Source organism: Lynx rufus, unplaced genomic scaffold (genome assembly GCF_022079265.1).
Source record: "Lynx rufus isolate CCGP_SWC_20201006 ecotype Redwood Valley unplaced genomic scaffold, mLynRuf1.p SCAF_7, whole genome shotgun sequence".
In the NCBI taxonomy this organism is placed as follows: domain Eukaryota; kingdom Metazoa; phylum Chordata; class Mammalia; order Carnivora; family Felidae; genus Lynx; species Lynx rufus.
In genome coordinates this window covers 39,512,014-39,532,647 of record NW_025814889.1, presented here as the reverse complement: position 1 = coordinate 39,532,647, position 20,634 = coordinate 39,512,014, and the positions used below count along the sequence as shown (strand labels likewise).

General features: G+C 41.3%; 1 protein-coding gene across 1 annotated transcript in view; it reads right to left on the bottom strand.

Annotated features, from left to right (window-relative positions):
- DYRK4 (dual specificity tyrosine phosphorylation regulated kinase 4) overlaps window positions 1-20,634 on the bottom strand; it is a 52,797-nt gene that overhangs the window by 8,998 nt on the left and 23,165 nt on the right. The window contains exons 3-12 of the mRNA XM_047067287.1: window positions 20,013-20,093; window positions 19,169-19,285; window positions 18,300-18,438; window positions 17,080-17,240; window positions 13,519-13,655; window positions 13,043-13,183; window positions 11,048-11,186; window positions 8,122-8,203; window positions 5,459-5,631; window positions 2,115-2,175 (exon numbers count right to left, since the gene is read on the bottom strand). Coding sequence (XP_046923243.1) covers window positions 2,115-2,175; window positions 5,459-5,631; window positions 8,122-8,203; window positions 11,048-11,186; window positions 13,043-13,183; window positions 13,519-13,655; window positions 17,080-17,240; window positions 18,300-18,438; window positions 19,169-19,285; window positions 20,013-20,093 — 1,231 coding nt within the window. The remainder of the gene's footprint in view (window positions 1-2,114; window positions 2,176-5,458; window positions 5,632-8,121; window positions 8,204-11,047; window positions 11,187-13,042; window positions 13,184-13,518; window positions 13,656-17,079; window positions 17,241-18,299; window positions 18,439-19,168; window positions 19,286-20,012; window positions 20,094-20,634) is intronic.

The following is a 20,634-nucleotide window of genomic DNA, read 5'->3' as shown; positions in this document are numbered from 1 at the left end:
ACCCCATGCTGTCAGCACAGTGCCCCATGTGGGGCTCAATCTCATGAACCATGAGATCATGATCTGAGCAGAAATCAAGAGTCAGATGCTCAACGGACTGAGCCACCCAGGCTCTCCTCTCCAGCTCTGATTCTTATAATCAGATAAAGTTTGGGAAACACTGAAGAGGATGCAGCTCCCAATAAAGCCCTTTCTTATGCAGGAAGTGAAGATATGTGGATGTTACCACCAAAAACACATCATTATTTTAAAGCCTCAATGCTGATGGTAAAAATCAGTACTCTATGAACCAGACCCTCTTACCATGCCTTATATTACTTTCCTTTTAGTGCCCCCCACTATAATTTTGACTTCAGTGTTATGGGCTTAAGACGTGACCCTTCCCACAATGTCTTATCTAGCCACAGGGAACACCAATATCCCTACTTTTCTTTCCCTAAATCCTTTGAAATCCAAAAGGCTGAATTAAATATGGTGGATAGGAAAAATATATTTGGGGTTAAAGGACCAATTCCATTGCTCTATGTATAAGTTATACAAACAAGCCAGCCAGATCTTCCTACCTAGCCATCAGACTGCTCTAGAAGAAGTGTTAGTGCATGGGCACTGTTCTAAAGCAACCAGGACACTGATCATGCCCAAAGGGAAGGTCTTCAAAGCTCTGACTACAAGGTGACATCTCAACGATTTAACCATTGGAGTGGCATGGGACTGACCAATCAGAAAGGATGACATCTTTGGCACTGAAACAAGATCATGAGGTCTGCTTGCCAGGCCTTAAAATTTTAGTTTCTGGATCACAGAGTCCAATGAGTCCTGGAAAAGGGGCCAGGGAGCCTGTAGCTGTGGCAGTGGTTTTTTACCAAATTGTGCAGATGGAGACTACATTTTAACCCCCCACATGATTGAACCAGTGTATATGACTCATCACTAACATGACAAACATTTTAGTCCAGAAGGATCCCCCATTAGGGTATCTTTAACTCTTTTGTTGATGGGGCAAGTTAAAGAAAGTAGAGGATCCCCCCCCAAATTTTGGGGGGGCCCTCTTGGGTGGAAATAAGATGTGAGATGGCTAAGAGTGATGGAGATTCCACAGCCAATATAAGCCTGTAAATTGACCTGACAAGAATGGCTGGTCAGAAATGTCATTCCAGATGGCGCAGAGCCCCTAATTGTGGAGTCCCTTTTCCCTCACATCTGGCTTCGCTCCATGTGGCTGAACTTCCATTTCACTATGGCTTTCTTTTTTTTTTTTTTTTTTTTTTTTTTTTTTTTTTTTTTTTTTTTTTTTTTCATAAGAATCCCTTAGGTTCTTGTGATTCTTTAAACGGATTTTAGATACGGGACTGAGTTCATCTTTGTGGTGCATAGTGCCCTGGAAACCCTGCCTCAGTTGGACCTGAGGTAGATCATTGATCTACCTGTCCACATTGTACAGCACCAATCAAATAGAAAGGCAGAAGGTCAGAAAATCCAGAGCCTGGAAACAGCATGGGGCCATCGATGAGGCTTAATTCCAACAATTAGGCATATGTCCTCCACATAACTGGCAAGCCACAACATACCCACAGCCAAACTGTTCTGACAACCTTTATTTACCCATTTCATAGCCAAGTTTCAATGATCCTGGCATAGTAAAGATATGGGGATTTAAGAGAATTTCAGCAGGAAAGAAATGCTCCATTATTTATATAACAAAGAAATTTCCCACTCTTTTGGAAAAGAAGCTTCTGCTCTTTGATTTCCCTGAACAGTACATAGTGTGAAAGGGGAAACTGCTTGCAGACATAAGGAGAATTTACAGGAGATGACACAATTATAATATTTCAAGTTTTCAAGATCTGCTGATTTTTCTGAACAGGAACCTGGTTATTTTTATGCCAAGACCTCCTTTGCAATGTGACTGCCCCATCCTATCTCCATCATGCTTTCTGGTACCACTTCTCAGCATCTTTTTACTTTTCTAACAGAAACTCCCAATCACAGCTTGTCCTTTGGGATGGAGCCATGGGAAGAGAACTAAATGGGGTTTAGAGTATGGAAGATATCTTCAAGGTCTGTAAAAGCTCATCATCACAATGGGAGAAAGAGATTTAGACCTAGGGACTTACCAAAAAATGTCTGTCTCCTGGAGGCTGTCTGAATGAAGTGGGTTGGCGGCAGGCCCAGCACCTTCAACAAATACAATGCAGTGGGTTCACTCTTGTGGACTCACACATTAGAGCTGGTGGGACTTTGGCCAAACTTTGCTTCTACAGACAAGGACCCGAGGATATTAAGTGATAACCTCAAGTCAGTGGCAAAAAGGCCCAGAGCATGGATCTTCTGACTCCTAATTTAGGGCTGTTTCAGTATCCTGAGGATCAATATTAGCCATGTTATTCTAAATAAGCATTAGCACCAACTAGAGGTAGGCCACTCTAGATGGCAGCCAGATCTCATTGTCAGAATAAATAAACCAGTGTACATGCTAGCCACCCTTGAATTAAGGAATGACCTCCCTGGGAAGGGAGGAGGAGAAAAGGAGGTGGAAATCACCAGATGGGCATCAGTCTACTATTTGACAAAATATCTTCTTGAAAAGAAAAGTGTAAACGTTATTATTACCTAAATTATTTTTTAATGTTTATTAATTTTGAAAGAGAGAGAGAGAGAGAACGACCAGGGGAGGGGCAGAGACAGAGGGAGAGGGAGAGAGTCCCAAGCAGGCTCCACACTGTCAGCACAGACACCAATGTAGGGCTCGAACTCACAAACTATGAGATCATGAGTTGAGCCGAAATCAAGAGTCGAACACTTAACTGACTGAGCCATCCAGGTGCCCCAATTACCTAAATTATTTTAATACTTATTATTTTCAATCATGAAATGAAACTATGTTTACTAATTCTCAAGGGTGTGTGTGTATCCCTCTGAGCACCTATAACTTTGAGGCAATCTAGAAAATAGAATTTTTGGATTAATGGGTGGACAGATAATTAAATAGAGTAACATAAATATATACATGGAGAGAGAAAGAGAGAGAGAGAGAGAGAGAACAGAGACAGAAAAAACAAACAGGGAAATTAGATAGATCTTTGTTCACAGTCAAAATATCTTTGTTTACTGATATAATAGTAAAATGTGAAATTTCCATTTTTTAGGGTTATTTTCTCCTATTTTATCTTCCATAACAAGAAGACTTTAAGAAAAATATACGATAAATAATATACAATGAGCCTTAGTAAAGCCTTCTTATTGGGAGATATTCTTCCCAGAAAGTTAGGATAATGAATGACTAATGACTGAACAATATATAGATTTGGATAGGTGTCATCTTTGGTTTTTAGATTCTTCCGAGCATATTTGAAAGGCTGGTATAACAGTTTAATTTTAAAATGTCACTATTCTAGCTGAAAGAGAAATTAAGAAAACAGTTGCAATTACAACTGCACCAAAAATAATAAAATACCTAGGAATAAACTTAACCAAGGAGGTGGAAGGCCTGTACTCTAAAAACTATAAAACATTGATGAAAGAAATTGAAGATGACACAAAAAAGATATTCCATGTTTATGGATTGGGAGAATAAATATTGTTAAAATGTCCATACTACCCAAAGCAATGTACAGAATGTAATTCCTATCAAAACATCAACAGCATTTTTCACAGAATTAGAACAAATAATGCTAAAATTTGTATGGAACTCACAGAAGACCCTGAATAGCCAAAGCAATCTTGAAAAAGCACAATGAACCTGGAGGTATCACAATCCCAGATTTCAAGATATACTACAAAACTGTAGTAATCAAAACAGTATGGTACAGGCACAAACATAGACACATGGATCAATAGAACCAAATAGAAAGCCCAGAGGTAAATCCATAACTATATGATCAATTAGTCTTTGAGAAAGTAGGAAAGAATATGTAATGAGAAAAAGTCATTTCAACAAATGGAATCGGGAAAACTGGACAGCAACATACAAAAGAATGAGACTGGACCACTTTCTTACACCATACACAAAAATAAACTCAAAATGGATAAAAGACCTAAATGGGAGACCTATAACCATAAAAATCCTAGAAGAGAGCACAGGCAATAATTTCTCTGACATCAGCTATAGCAACATTTTTCTAGATATGTCTCCTGAGGCAAGGGAAACAAAAGCAAAAATAAAATATTGGGACTACAACAACTAAAAAATAATGTACTGAATGGGAAAAGATATTTGCAAATGACATATCTGATAAAGAGTTAGTATCCAAAAATATATAAAAAATTTTTACAACTCAACCCCCAAAAACCAAATAATCCAATTAAAAATGGGCAGAAGACATGAACAGACATTTCAACAAAGAAGACCTATAGGTGGCCAACAGACACATGAAAAGATGCTCAACATCACTTATCATCAAGGAAATGCAAATCAAAACCACAATGAGATATCACCCATACCTGTTAGAATGGCTAAAATGAAAAACTCAAGGAACAATAGGTGTGGACAAGGATGTTGAGAAAAAGGAACCACCATGCCCTATTGGTGGGAATGTAAGCTGGTGGAGCCACTGTGGAAAACAGTTTGAAGATTCCCCAAAACATTAACAATAGAATTAGCACAGATCCAGTATTTCCACTACTGGGTACTTACCCAAAGAATACAAAGATACTAATTCAAAGGGATACATGCACCCCTTTGATGATTATTGCAGCATTATTTACAACAGCCAAATTATGGAAGCAGCCCAAGTGTCCATCAATAGATGAATGGATAAAGATGTGAGATATATACATATATATATATGTGTGTGTGTGTGTGTGGGTGTGTGTGTAATGGAATATTATTCAGCCATAAAAAGAATGAAATCTTGACATTTGCAACAACATAGATGGAGCTAGAGAGTATAATGCTAAGTGAAATAAATCAGAGAAAGACAAATACCATATGATTTCACTTATTTTTGGAATTTAAAAATCAAATTAACAAAGAAAGTAGAGACAAAACAAAAACAAAAAACAAAAACAGACTCTTAACTATAGAGGATAAATTGATGGCTACCAGAGGGGAGGTGGGAAGGGGAATGGATGAAATAGGTGAAGGGGATCAAGAATACACTTATCATGGTGAACACTGAGAAATATGTTGAATCACTACATTGTATACCTGTAACTAATATAGCGCTGTATGTTAATTATACTGGAATTAAAAAAATTGTTAATGATAAATAAATAAATAAATAAAGTGTCACTATTCACAATATGCTGGAAATTTCATCCTCCGCAACTAAATTTATGATAAAAATGCTAGGTGTCAACTCAAAAATGTACAGAGGGGCACGTAATTCCAAAAATATTTTAGAGAACATCCAACAGCAATAGGAAGTATTCAGGCCACTGCCCTACAGCGAGTCTGATGCAGCCCCATGTTTCAGAGTGTAAGCTGACCACCCTGTGGGACCTCAGCCCTCCTCCTCACCTCCATGATGCAGGCTAGCTGCTCTACTTCATTCTCCCCAGGAAACAGAGGGTAGCCTGTGTACAACTCAGCCATGATGCAGCCCAGGCTCCACATATCAATGGCCATGTTGTAGGGATGGCCTAGAATCACTTCTGGGGATCTGTAGAACCGGCTTTGGATATAGGTATATACTGTGAGGAAAGAAAGAGAGCCATCATGTAAAATCCTCCTCTCCAAAACACGCTCCTCCAGGGCACCTTCTCATGTGAGGGCCCAGGATAACTAACACTCCCTACCACTTTTCACTCTCTCAGCTTGGCAGGGAGATGGAAGTACAGCCAACCAGCACATCTGAGTCACACTGCATATTTAATCTCATCTCTCAAAATAAATAAATAAACTTAAAATTAATATAAAGCTAAATTTTCAACTATCATGTGAATTTGGGGGTAGAAACTTTCTTTTTTTTATTTTTAAAAAATGTTTATTTATTTTTGAGACGGAGAGAGACAGAGCATGAGCGGAGGAGGGGAGAGAGAGAGAGAGGGAGACACAGAATTGGAAGCAGGCTCCAGGCTCTGAGTTGACAGCACAGAGCCCGACGTGGGGCTCAAACCCATGAACTGTGAGATCATGACCTGAGCTGAAGTTGGACACCCAACCGACTGAGCCACCCAGGTGCCCCTGGGGTAGAAACTTTCTGAAAGTATTGTGATTTGGCAAGGGAAGAGGCATATTAAAATGGAAAAAGAAATACAAAATGCAGACTCTTCTAATGTGTATTGAATATATTATGTGCATTGCATAAAGTATAGAAGGAAGACCCCAAGAAAATCTGAGCAAATGAAGCCAGCAGAAGAAGACAGTACTGTGGGGAGCCTAGATTTTACAATGGTAGGAGAAATGGGACATTATAGTGATTTCCACATGCTGTTATAGGGGCGGGACAGGGATTCTGCAGTCACTTCTCTGTTGTTTGCAATGGTTAGAGAAAACAGGTAATAATTTTGTGATTTAAAATACAATAAAGATAGGGGTGCCTGGGTGGCTCAGTTGGTTAAGCATCCAACTCTTGGTTTCAGCTCAGGTCATGATCTCATAGTTCGTGGGTTTGAGCCCCACATCAGGCTCTGTGCTGACAGTGCAGAGCCTGCTTGGGATTCTCTGTCTCCCTTTCTCTGTGCCCCTCCATTTGTGCTCTCTCTCTCTCTCTCTCTCTCTCTCTCAAAAATAAGTAAATAGCCATTAAAAAATAAATACATAATAAAAATGACTTTTATACTCTGCCTGCTTCCAAAATGGATTTGATGTACTTTGCAATCAAAGTACATATACGCACAGCATAGTTCTTTAAAAATTGATTTAATGAACAGTTATATAATCCTTAACATGTGCCAGGCACTGTTCCAAGTGCTTTGTACAGAGAACCCTTTCAGTCCTTACAACAACCCTATGAAGCAGGTACTATTATTGTTCCCATCTAAAAATGAGAAAACTGAGGCATACAAAGATTCAAGAAATAATTAGAGTCAGTAAGCTGTAAGTGGCAGAGCTGGGATTTGAGCTCGGGATGTTTGAGTCTATACTGGCTAAAATAAAGATAAAAGGAAGTCAGAAAATATGTAAAGGGGAAATGACTATCTGAAATAAGGATAGGATCATTATAAATTCCATTTGGAGCATCCTGGCAGCCAAGACAAGAGGTTGCATGCTTTTGTAGCTGAGAAGAGTAAGCAGATGAGTGCTTTGTGGGAGGCATATTGTTTTCTAGCTGGAATTTCTTTGGGGTTCCATACATAAATTGTAAAGAACATGTGTCTTCAAAAGTAGTGCTCCAAAATATTTGGAAACAGCCATCTTTCAGGGGTTTTTTTCAGCCTCTGATGAAGAGGGTCCTCTGATATCCCCTGCCACCATGAAAGCTGGTCCCAAAGTCCCTCTTTGGTGGGCCCTTAACCCAGTCTGTACATATTTGTGATCACTGCACCTATCATATTACCTGTATCTTTGTTTCTTCCGCTGAACTGTAAGCAAGCAGAGCACAGAACATGTTGGGCTTATTTTGTTGTTCCTGTGCCCAGAACAGTAACAGACACATAGAAGATACTCTAAGTGTTTGTTAAATGGTACATGTTCTTGCCATCAAATTTGATAAAAGTCAAAAGAAGAGACACTTAAATCAAGTTCAGTGAAGTTTATGCAAATGTGCTGCAGGGATGCTTTCTGGATTCTAACCTGGAAAAAATATAGTCTACAGAGCCTAGGGCAGTGAATCCCAAACCTCAGAATGGCTGTGTACTCTAAAATCAGACCCCTGGGTGTTCCACCAGAAATTTAGGTTCGGTGCATCTGGGGTGAGGCCCTGGGAGCTGTAATTTTTTAGAGGCCTCAAGTGATTCAGATATACATCTTGTTAGTTTGGGGACCCAAAGCACTAGGATAATTCCAGATTCACAGAATCTGAGTGCTGCAAAGGACCCTTACGGTATTTGAGTCCGATCTTCTCATTTTGTAGATCAGGAAACTTAGAGAAGTGAAGCACCTTGTCCAAAATCATTCTTGCAATTGTTGTGACAGAGCCCAGGCTACAGCCCAGGTGACCTCACATGGGAAGTACTGTTTCAGTAAGGGAAAGAACTCACATTAGAAAAGTTCAGACAAAGGGGCCAGAATGGGCTTACCTTTCTGGTGTTCATAACAACTTGATCCAAAGTCAATGACCTTAACAGAGACTTGGCCCTTTTGGTATAACACTATATTCTCCTAGAGAGAAGAAGAAAGACATAGTTAGGTTTTAAAAACATCGCTCTACACACTCTGTTTACCTGAATGCCTGCCATCTTCTGGGACCCAGTTCAAAATGTGACCACCTCCAAGTGGGCCTCCTCCCATGCCTTCTCCAAACACCATGTTCTCCCCATTCCTCTGACTTCCTATTCAATTTGTGGTCTGCACCTCTTGTTTGGACTCAGTATTTGCTGCTTTGAAGTATTTCTTTTGCATAGATTTTGTCTCTTTCTGCATATAGAATGTGTAATTCCTGAACACTGTGGTTTATTTTTCTCTCCTTGGCACCTGGTTCTATCCCTTGCTTACATAAGGTCTTAGAAATATCACTGACATGGGGCGCCTGGGTGGCTCAGTCGGTTGAGTGTCCGACTTCAGCTCAGGTCACGATCTCGCGGTCCGTGAGTTCAAGCCCCGCGTCAGGCTCTGGGCTGATGGCTCAGAGCCTGGAGCCTGCTTCCGATTCTGTGTCTCCCTCTCTTTCTGCCCCTCCCCCATTCATGCTCTGTCTCTCTCTGTCCCCAAAATAAATAAACATTAAAAAAAAAAAAAAGAAATATCACTGACAATTTAATGTTTCCATTAAATACTCCACCAACATACTGATATGTCAGTAATGGACAAAAAAAAGGGCAATAATTTAATTCGAGTTGTGATTCTTTTGCTAACTTCGGGGGCAATGTGAAACCAACATCCCAGGAGAGTCATGGTTAAGCAAGCAGAGCTCATGGACTCTTAGAACATGAGGGTGTACTACCTAAAGGCTAGAAGATTAAAGTCCCAGTCATGGCTTCATGGATCTCAATATCAGATGGATTGATGATTATGAATATCAGATGAATTGCTTGCTTACTGAGTTCCTTAACTTTATTGCTATGGCATAGCAGGCTTGGTCTAAAGCCTCTGGCACCACAAATTAAGAAAGTACAAACTTAGTCCATAATATCTTTTCTAGACAATATCTATATAACTTGAAGAATTCAATCAGCAAGTGTTTAAGAAGCAGACATTTCCAGTGTGTCTGCATCCCAATGGAAAGTCTCCTTAACTAAATGGGGCAGGCCTTCCTACCATATTGACAGAAACAGCTCTATAGAAGGGATGGATGCATCACAGGTCATTGAAACTAACCTTTGAGTACATAAGAATTAACTCCCTGATTCTTGATCTACACACATCAAGCACTCTCCTGGTTACATGTGTACTTTTCTACTGGGCACATATATTCTAAGTTACTATTTCTCAAGTAAACCTATTATGTCATGTCAATTTCCTTAGTAAGAGTCAGTACCCTAAGCCCAAAGACCATGGATGTTGTAACCCTTTGAAGCTGCAAAGCTTGAATATGGAGAATAAATCAATGTATCACTATCCTGTGAGACTCCACCAGTAAACCCTGAAAGAACAACCCTATCTTGTCAATATTTAATTTTAAAAATATCTCACATTTACCTGATGAGTTTCTCCAAAGAGTTAAAGATAGAACTGCTTTATGATCCACTAATTGCACTATTGTGTATTTACCCCCAAAATACAAAAATACTAATTCAAAGGGATACATGCACCCCTATGTTTATAGCAGCATCATTCACAACAGTCAAATTATGGAAGCTGAGTAGATAAAGAAGATGTGTATATATAAGCAATACAATATTATTCAGCTATAATAAGGAATGAAATCTTGCCATTTGCAACAACATAGATGGAACTAGAAAGTAAAATGCTAAGTGAAATAAGTCAGTTAGAGAAAGACATATATCATATGTTTTCACTCATATGTGGAATTTACGAAACAAAACCAATGAGCAAAGGGAAAGGAGAGAGAAAGAGAGAGAGAGAGAGAGAGAAACCAAGAAACAGGCTGTTAACTATAGAGAACATACTGAAGGTTACCAGAGAGGAGGTGGAGGGGGATGGGTGAAATAGGGGATGGGGATTAAAGAGCACAATTATCATGATAAGCACTGAGTAATATATAGAATTGTTGAATCAATACATTGTATATTTGAAACTAATATACCACTGTATGTTAACTATACTGGAATTAAAATTAAAAGCTCAAAAATTTTGGGGGTGGGTGAGGAGAAGGGAATGAGGAAAAGTTAAGGGATATTTAAATATTTGTGAGGGTCGTGCTGTTTCTGGAACCAGTTCCTGACCCCACATTTTCACACTCTTATACCTTTCCCCTAGCTACCTGTACTCCTCCAGTTTGCAATCATTAATTCTTCTAACAAGCATTAATTTGTTGCCTACCATTATTATTGTCAGGTACCATGTCAGAGCCTGGGAATAAAATGGTGAGAAGACATGGTCCCTGACCTTGGGGGAGCTTGCAGTCAGTGGAAGATAAAGAAACTATTCCTACATAGCAACCAGTGCAATAGTAGAGCTAAGTACAGAATACCAGCAGGACCTGTGAGAAGGGCACATCCTTTTGGAACGGAGGAAGTGGTCAGAGATTTGCTGTACCCTTAAGACCACTTCAGAGTAGAAGGGACAGAGTCAGGATTTAGTACAGCAGTGCTCCATCTCTCTGCATAAAACATCTCTGTACACCCTTAAGCCTTTCATAGGAAAGCCCTCAGACCTTCCTGTTCCTTCCTGTCTCGGTGATGCCACATCTCTCTGCATTGCCTTGATACCTGTCCCTTAATCTTTACTGCATCATTCTTGGTTTACATAACGTATAAACATAACTGCTTGGCTTCCACCCTGAAACCTTGGCCAAACAGCTTCCCAGTTTCCACTGGAGAATAGAACAGGGAAGTTTCTGAGGGTGGGAAACAGCTCCCTCGACAGGACAGAGCTTGTACTCACAGGCTTGAGATCACAGTGAATGATTTTCTCTACATAAAGCATTTGCAAACACTTCAAAACAGAGAGGGTGAAGCGCCGAACTATTGACAGACTGAAGCCTTGAAAGCTATTATTCTTCATCAGCTCATACAAGTTGATTCTGGAAAAGAGAGAGAGTGATGTGTATGTATCAGTGCAAAAGGTATAATACTTACTTTGAACCCGCAAACCATCCCATATCACTTGATTTCCCTCTGGTAGTAGGCAAGTCTCAGACCAGGAGGCAAGACTTTTGTGTCGTATAACTTCAATTTTCCCTTTGATTCATGGTGGATCCAATGTGAAGCCCAACTGTGCTGGCCTCTCTGATGTCCCCTTGTTTCTTATGTGGCAAGGTCATTACACCACTTTGTTACACATGTGGGTGTTAAAAGGTTGGACCAAACTTCTGAAATATTCATAGCTTCTTAGGCCCTTGGAAGGGATCTAGAAAGTCCAACACCCAACAAAGTGGCCACTCCTGCCCCAAATTGACAAGGCTATCTAAAGACATCAGGTTCCTGACAAGTAAGGGAAAAAGAGAGTGGGCAGATGGGGGCTGAGGCAAAATGGAGAAGCCCGACCCTATCTAAAGTGAGCCTGGCTGCTTGGTCCCATCTGACAGGGTTTACTCTTGCTAGATTACCCTAAAGTTTTTAGACAGGCAGAAGCCTGCACTACTGTATGGAAGTCTGCTCTATTATATGAAATATGCTGACTTACAAATGTTGGAAACAAATGCAAAGCATTTTAACAAGAAAAGCGTATCCACGGGCTGCTAGTTTGTGACTCTGCAAACCTCAGTGATTTGGGGAGAGGTGGGAAAGAAAGGGCATGATCCAGAAACAACTCTGCATCAACTTCTTCCTAGTTTCCAATCTTCCATTCCTAAGCCTTCTCTAACAGTGGCAGTATTTAGGAAGCTGTTCATTCTTGAGGGGTACAGAGAAGATGTGAAGCTCCAGCCTCATCCTGACTGGCTGTGTGACCCTGGGAAACTCCCAGCCCCTTTGGTCTTTGGATTCTCCCTCTGCACACCTGCCCCTCCCGACCCCTCAGGGCTCTTTTAAGAACAATGGCATCTAACTGTGTACTGTGCCTTTCTAGGCAGCCTGGCTTGTCCATTTTGACGCATGGAAGATAACTCATCTCTGCCTACTGGAAAGCAGAGCACATTCTGCACTCATCAGAGATAGTGAGAAGGGTGTCATCCTTCCTTCTGACTCAAATTTAGCTGGTTCCCAGAATTTCACTGACAGCAATGGTGTCCTGGGAGCCCCAGGCTACCAGCTCAGTGAATCCCATAACACTGGGCCTCTGAGAGCCTACCCCAATTATCCCCCTTTGCTAAATGCACTCTGGGTTTCTGGTTTTGTTCAGATTGTGAAATACGGTCTTCTCAGAGAGAAAAGTAATCAAACTAGCATGCCCTTCCAATTAGCACACCCTTCCAGTTCCAATATTCAGCAAGGTGATGCCAGTCTATTTCAGTCAGGTTCTGTTCCCTGCCCCAAAATACCTGCTCATATCCTTATTTTCTCAAAATCATAGTTCTTTCCCTATGCTGAGAAGCTAGCTGCCTGTCCTCTTGGTTTCCAACCACTGCACCACAGGATTATAAAGCCAGTGAGTGGAGACATGGACGAGGACAGTCCCTTTCAACATATCTAAGTTTCAGTCTTGAGGGCAGAGATCTTGTATTGGTTATGTCACCCAGTTTGTCACCCAGAGCTTGTGCAGCACAGCCAGGGTATGCTGGCAGTTGACAGGCATGGCTGAGGGATAGGGTGAGATGGGTAGCTTTAGGTCCAGCTCTTTGCTCCTTGGCTTTCTAGATAACTGAGTGGCCATTGTGTCCACTCTAGTCATTAAATATTCACACCCAGAAAAATCTAGTGTTCTGACCTCAAAGTTTTTCTTCTGTCAATTTAAGCAACTTTTCAAAAGAAAATGAATTAAAGAGGAAAAGCAGCTGACCCCAAGAGTTCAAAGGTGATGCAGAGATGATTGCGAAAATAGAAAAAGTCTTTCATGTGCACCACATTGTAGGTGTTGTCTTTGTCCTTCCTTCTGAGAGCCTCCAGGATCTTCAGCTCCACCAGTGCCTGGTGGTGAAATCTGAAGGGGTCAGGGAGTGGCAGGGAGGGCAGACAATGGGGACAGAGGACACAGTGTTATATCATGCTGCAGCAGTAAGCCCCTTTCCCGAGCCTCTCCCCATCTCCCCAGCAAGACTGTCCAGAGGGGCAGAAAGCACTAAAAGCTCCACACTCTTGCCCCCTCTTTGCCCCATCGTGGAATCAGATAGGTAGAGAGAGAAAGAGGAAAAAGATGAGGAAGATCAGAAGAAAAGGCAGAGTCAGGAAGGGTTGGCATTATGAAGGGGCCAGAGTCATGCAGGCAACCCCCCCCACCCCCGCCAACCATGGTCTATGCCATCTGCCAAGCCACACCTCTTCTTGTTCCTGATGATTTTCAAGGCCACCAACTCATTATTTTTGTGATCCAAGCACTTGGCCACCTGTCCAAAGGACCCTTTCCCGATCATCTCCAAAACCTCATAGCGGTAGGCAATGTGGTCATGCAGGACCTGCAGAAGCCAGGCCAGAGTGAGGAACAGAGCCATAAACTCTGGGACTTCCCTCACACTGGGGCCCCTGAGTCAGCTAAGGGCTGACTCCTAGAGGGAACTTTCTGAACTGCCAGGCATTGGTGCAACTCCCACCCTCCTCTCATTGCTGCTGCAGTGGTTATGTTGTTGCCTAGATCCCAGGCTCCACATGTGGTGCCAGGAAAATCCCACAGGTTCTATCTGTCATACAGTGCAAAGAACATTGGATGGTCTTCAGAAAACTTGGGTTCTAGTCCCAGTCCTGCTACCACCTCTAGTTTTCCACATGTGTGGAAACCTATAAAGCAAGAGGATTAAACAAAGTGGCTCTAAGGTTGCTTCCAGTTTAGACATTTCCTGATTCTTGAATGCAGTTGAGCAGCAGCTTCAGTGTGGAGGAAGTTCTCTTTCTTTCCTCTGATGTGTCTCCACCAATCAGAGAAGGCTTCGTGTCTGCTCTGCCTCCTTCTGGTCAGATCTGGTTCTCCTCTTGACTCATCCAGATTTAATTCTAACTTGGAGTTAGCAGTACAGAACTAGACTCTTTCTCAACTAAGAGGAGGAGCATTTTCCAAGACCCAGAATCACCCATGTCCCTTCATGGGCTGCAAACTAGAGAACAGGTATTTATTCACAGCAACAGGAAACCTTCAATTAAAAAGACTTTATCTGTGTGTCTTCAGACAAGTCACTTACTCACTCTGAGCTGAGTGCCCTCATCTGTAACTGAAGGTTCTGGATAAGAACCTCTAAGGCTCACTCTGGAAAATAGTATGGAGGTTCTTCAAAAAATTAAAAATAGGACTACCCAATGACCCAGCAATTGCACTACTAGGTATTTATCCAAGGGATACAGGTGTGTTGTTTTGAAGGGGCACATGCATCCCAATGTTTATAGCAGTGCTATTGACAATAGGCATGTATGGAAAAAGCCTAAATGTCCATCAACAGATGAATGGATAAAGAAGATGTGGTACACACACACACACACACACACACACACACACACACACACACAATGGAGTATTTCTTGGCAATCAAAAAAGAATGAAATCTTGCCATTTGCAACTACATGGATGGAACTAGAGGGTATTATATTAAGTGAAATTAGTCAGAAAAGGACAAATATCATATGTCTTCACTCATATGAGGAATTTAAGATACAAAATAGATGAACATAAGGGAAGGGAAGCAAAAATAATATAAAAACAGAGAGGTGGACAAAACATAAGAGACTCTTAAATATAGAGAACAAAATGAGGGCTGTTGGAGGGGTTGTGGGAGGGGGAATGGCTAAATGGGTAAGGGGCATTAAGGAATCTACTCCTGAAATCATTGTTGCACTATATGCTAACTAACTTGGATGTAAATTTAAAAATTTATTTATTTATTTATTTATTTATTTATTTATTTATTTATTTATAAAAAAGAACTTCTAAGGCTCTGAGAATCCCTGATTCCTAGTTTTACATTCATGAATTTGGGAGAGGTGAAAGACAAATGTTTGTGTACAAGTTCTCAGGATGTGCTTGTGACCCTGTGGTGGTGATTTGTTCATACAGCAGGAATCAGGATCATGAATACGAACAGGTCCAACTTTACTAATATGTGGAAGTGGACTACTCCACCTATAAAGGTCTGTCATAAAAATGTACAGGGAAAGGGAAAGGGACAGGTTCTGCACATGCTGGTGTAAAGGTATTTGGTACATATTTTATACAGGCCACCAGTTTGGATATATCATAATTATTTGTCTACATGTCAACTTTGACAATGATTGTCATTACTTGAGGCCAAGGATCAAGTTGTACTCATTTTTATTGTTCCCTTCATATTTCCAGAGTCTAGCAGATGCCCCAGCATGGTAGTTTTCTCTCTCAATAAATAGGTATTAAATTAACACTTGCTGACAGAATAGAAATGAGAATGCAGTGGGCTGCTTGTTTGGGAATTTGGCTCAGTGAATTGTCTATTTGTATGTGCAGAATGTAATGAAGATGGAGATTTTGAGTGTACAGTGAGCATATGTTATCCCCCTTCCTGCCTCCACCAGTAACATAGCTGCCTAAGATTTAAGACTGAGGAACTGAGTTTCAGTGAATTAACTTAAAGGTAGTGCTGGCATTGCTGGGGAATTTCCCAGAGATTCTATGCCCGGGTAGGAGGGTGGGCAGGGAAGGGGTTGAGGATATCTGGATGAATTGGAGGTAAGGTTTACATTGGTGATTCTTGACCAAGGATCCATTATTAACCCATCCCTCTTTGAAACTTTGTGTATGTTCAGGGTGCCTCTTCTGGGATGAGGACTGATAGCTTTTGTCAGACTCCTAAAGAGATCCTTTGCCTAAAAATGTTGAGAACCAGGGCACTAGATAGAGAATGTGTGCTAGAAACTCTAAATCCATCCTTCTCAGAGTGTGGCCCAAGAACCAGCAGCATGGACATCACCTGGCAGATTTTGAGAAAGGCAAAATCTCAGGTCCCATCCCACACCTGCTGGATAAGAGCCCACATTTTTAACAAGATCCCTAGGTAATTTGTGTACATAGTAAAGTTTGAGAAACACAGCTCTAAATACTCTTAAGAAGTATGTCTCTTCTATGAAGCCTCACAGACCAATCTTGTCTCCTTTAAATGTAAATGAGTTGTGAGAAAATGACCAGAGAAGGAAATTCCCAGCAGCCCAAAAACCTAATGGACTAAGTATCACACACATCTGGACATCTTTGGAAGTGGACATTTCTTTCCAAAGCAAAAGAGACACTTTTCACCGCCCAGATTTCACCTTCAGGCTGGTAAGAGGCACTGTCCTGAGGAATTCTCAGATACAATCAGAAAAGGAGGAGAGATTCATCTTTGCTAGGATCCATCTTTGGAAAACTGAAGAAAGTTGAGCATTAGGGACCAGGGGCTACAGTGACAAGAACTTTTTTTTTTTTTTTTTGGTTGTGAGTAAATGGAAATTAAAATAAAATTGAAAGAGGTCCATGTGTGGACTTGTATGGAAGACCCAAAAAAGAGAATGCTGGGAAGAATGCATCTTATTCCATGGAGTCTGGCCTTTCCAATGGGTCCAGGTTTGTGCACAAGTAGAGCTTGTGGGAATTTGCCAAGGATGCAAATCTGTTACCCCAAATACTCTTGGAGAAATCAGTATTGTTAGCAGAGTAGTTGTTTTATTAATTGCATGTTTTCCCATTTTTAAACATGGCATGTTCCCATTTCCCATTTTTAAACATGGCATTTCTTTGGTTTAGAACCTACTAGAATCCTTCAGGATGCCTAGTCCAAGGTATATTGGCACCGAATGCTATAAAATACCCCACACTTTTTTCCTTTCCAGATTACCTCTTGTCCCCAAGCCCTAGGCCCCTGGAGATACCATGATCTACTCCCCTGTCACCTTCATATAGGAGCCATGTTCATCATCAAAACTCGTTTTGCTGAACTCAGGAGTCACGTGGAGCTTCTTTGCTTCCAGCCCCAGGAACCACAGCTCCGTGTAGCCCAGGATCTCACTTTGTTCATAAGAAGACAGCTGGTTCTTAAAAAACTTTAGGGCCTCTGTGTGAAAGACACTATCATTGTCAGTTGAGGCAACAAGGGGATTTTCCCAGAGGGCTGATGATGGCACCCCTTCCAGCTCATGAGTCAGTCACTCTTTTCCTCAACTAGATGGCTTACTAAGGATCATGTGTCTTTAATCTCACAGGATAAAAATGTAAAGGATAAATGCTAAGGTGTCATATTCATTTCAACAAATCAGGAGGGAAACACAAGGGAAGGGAAAGGGAGAATTTAGACCTCAAAAAGCTATGAGTTGCAGCAGCATGGTAAAAATTCCAGACATAAACCTAGTGTCAATAATAGTATGTAGTTATGGCAGCATTTTCCAAGTTAATATGGTTTGGGGCTACACAAATGGTTTATCCTGGGAGAGTTTGCAAACTATAATGACTTCAAGGACCCGACAGGTAGTTTAAATGCAACTTTAAAGGGGCCCAGGAGATATTCCCACTCAAATCTGCAGCTGAGCCAATGAGTACCTCCAACTACAAGGAAGGAATGTGTGTTCACTCTTCTCTAACCCTCACTGATTGCCAGACCCCATCAGGTGTTTGGTGTTTTGTCTGAGGGCAGGTGGGGTAGGAGAGGGAACTGCTGGAAGGAAAAAAGACATGAGAGAGAAAACCTGTGTGAAGGGCAGTCATGTGAAAGCTGAAAATGGCATATTCTTAGCTCAGAAGACAGAACATGACCTAAGAGCACTAGGAGCAGATATCAGCTCTGTAAAGGCAGAACTAGCTCAGAACTGAAGTGATGTGCGCATGGATGGTTCCCGAGATTGTTTAAGAAGAAGGACAATAATTTCAAAGCTGCAAGTAAAGAGCTCTAAGCATTGGATAGTGTCGGCATAGTGGATATTGGTTCTCCTCCTTTGAATTCTAATAGAGGATGAATCTCTGAACCTTGTGAGAAGTCAGGCTTCTGGCCAAAAACTGATGTGTGATTTTTCTGCCCCAACACCTGGAAGCTTAGCCCTCCCCACCCAGTTCATCTTGTGACACCTTGGCCATCTAGAACCAGCCCCCACTATACTCTGCTACCACTCCAGAGACATACCTGCTGCTGTCAGAGGCACCTTGTGCTTTCTTGGTGGTTTCTCCTCTGGCTTGGGATCTTGGGTTTTAATGCTTGAATGGAAAGGCATTTCTGAAGTCTTGAGCTCAGAAGCTGACATCTGATTGTGAGTCTGATTGTCCTGTCCAGACAAAGAGACTTGAAATAAAGGACTGCTTAGACTTCTCCTGGGTGTCATAAACCATTTATCAGACCAAAGACACCCACATCCAGCCAGACTCTTCTCCTTCCTTCCCATGGAGAAAATGGTAATTATGAGACATTAGGTTTTCTCAATCTTCCTCTCAAAGGAATCAATCTCATGATTCTCTGTGAGGCCCATGCACATTACCATGTGTAGTTGACTACCCCAGTGACATCTTACTGCAGGAAGAAATGGAATAGTTTTTTTGTTTGTTTTTTTTTTACTGCTGCTCTGGAAAAGGCCAGTTCCTAACTAGATAAAGTGACTTGACCAAGGGCACAAACACATGAACTTATGTGTCTATAATACCTCTTTAACTTGGCACTTTCTCACATCTCATTTGGCCCTTACATAAAAAAAAGGGGACACTGGAGGAAAACAATTATTCTGTATTCTTCTACCATTTGTACATCAGACATTTCATTCTTCCTTTCCACAAAGAATCCTCATGACAATCCTACAGAGAGCCCATTTTGATTAAAGAAGGTCAGTGATTTATTCGATAAGGTTTGCATTCATTGTAAAGGGTGAGAACAGGACTAGAGCCCAAATATTCAGGTGCCATTGTGCTTTCCCCACCATACTAGGCCTTCATAAACTTGGTTGTAGACTGAAGTCACATCTTTAACCTGCTTGCTCAGGGCCAGGTCCATTGCCCTGTACTTACCTGATACAGCAAGGGTGGCTTTAGTAAGATTTTGTTGCTGATGTGTGGGAGGTTAACCATGTTCTTCTTCCCCTTGGTATCCACAAAAGGGAGTGAAGTAATGCTGGTGTTTGTATTCTATATAAGAAGGAAGTGGATAAGGTACAGACGCCTCAGGCAAGAAATCTATGTCTTCAGGGAGTCATTTCTCCCAGGTTTCCCACCAGAGCAAGAATGAGCCTAAACCAAATACAGGCCTAAATCTATTTTCAAAGCTCTTGTAGAGAAAAGTAGAGTGGAAAAGCATATGGGCTGTGGGTTTGAATCCCTTCTCCATCACGGACAGCTGTAGACCTTGAATGGGTGACACAACTCTTCCTTTAAGTTTTAGTTATCTCATCACTACCATGGGGACAAAAATAGGATCTACCTCATAAGGGTTTTGTGAGGTAAATGAGGCAACTCATGTAGAGTATTCCATAAGTGTTAGCCATTATTATCATCATTTCAATATCTTACCACCATAATATGGGGCAGTTCTTCCTGCTATATAATTTACATCTTCCTTGGTACAATATAAGCTCCCACCTCCTCTGCATTATTGATTTGACCTCACTTGGACCCCTGCCCCCATGCATTGACTGACTGATTCATTGATTATGAGAGGTAGTCTATCTATCTATCTAGTGAATAGCAACATTTAAAACTGTGTGGAGATGAGGCAATGGTGATGTGGATAGAGCATATGCATCATATTATGCTGAGGTGACCAAAAATGCCTCTGAAAAGCTACCCTGTAGCTGGGAAGCTATCCTACCTATCCTCATCCTTCCCTAGAGAAAACACACTAAGTATCACTTCCTACCTTAGGCAAGAGTCGAGTCATTCTGAGGTTCTTGATCTTGGGAGGTGGCTTCTGGACTTGAACCAAAGGCTTACACTCAACCTAGATCAAGTACAACAGTATTGGAATAGTGCTTAGCATGCTATTACCTCAAGCTGTTGAGACATATGTTTTGCTTCATTATCACAATCAAGATACACTTGAAGCCAGCTCTCCTGACCCCAAAGCTAGGAAGAGCTAAGAGAGGCTCAAGAAGCACTGAATGAATGTACGAATGAATGCATATAGAAACAAGTGTTCTTTCTCACAGTGCTTATCCTGGATTGAATTTTACTATGGTTTTCATACTTTTTTAAAAAATCCATAGAAGCCTTTCTTCAAATAAAATCTTAATTAGGCACCCTGGACAGGGGAAGAAGTAAAAGCTGAGCTGTTCTTTCTACAGAGAAGGAAATGCCCATAGTCTTGCCAAAGGACTCTTTATGCCCTCAGAGTGGCTCTGAAGGTGCCCTAGTGGAACCCACTAGAATACAGAAGACCAGCCTAAACACCAGTGATTGATCAGAAGAGACTTCACATCTAGAAAGGGGTCTGGAGGAAAAAGACCAAAACAGCAGAGCTGTGTCCCCCAAAGGGTGGCAAG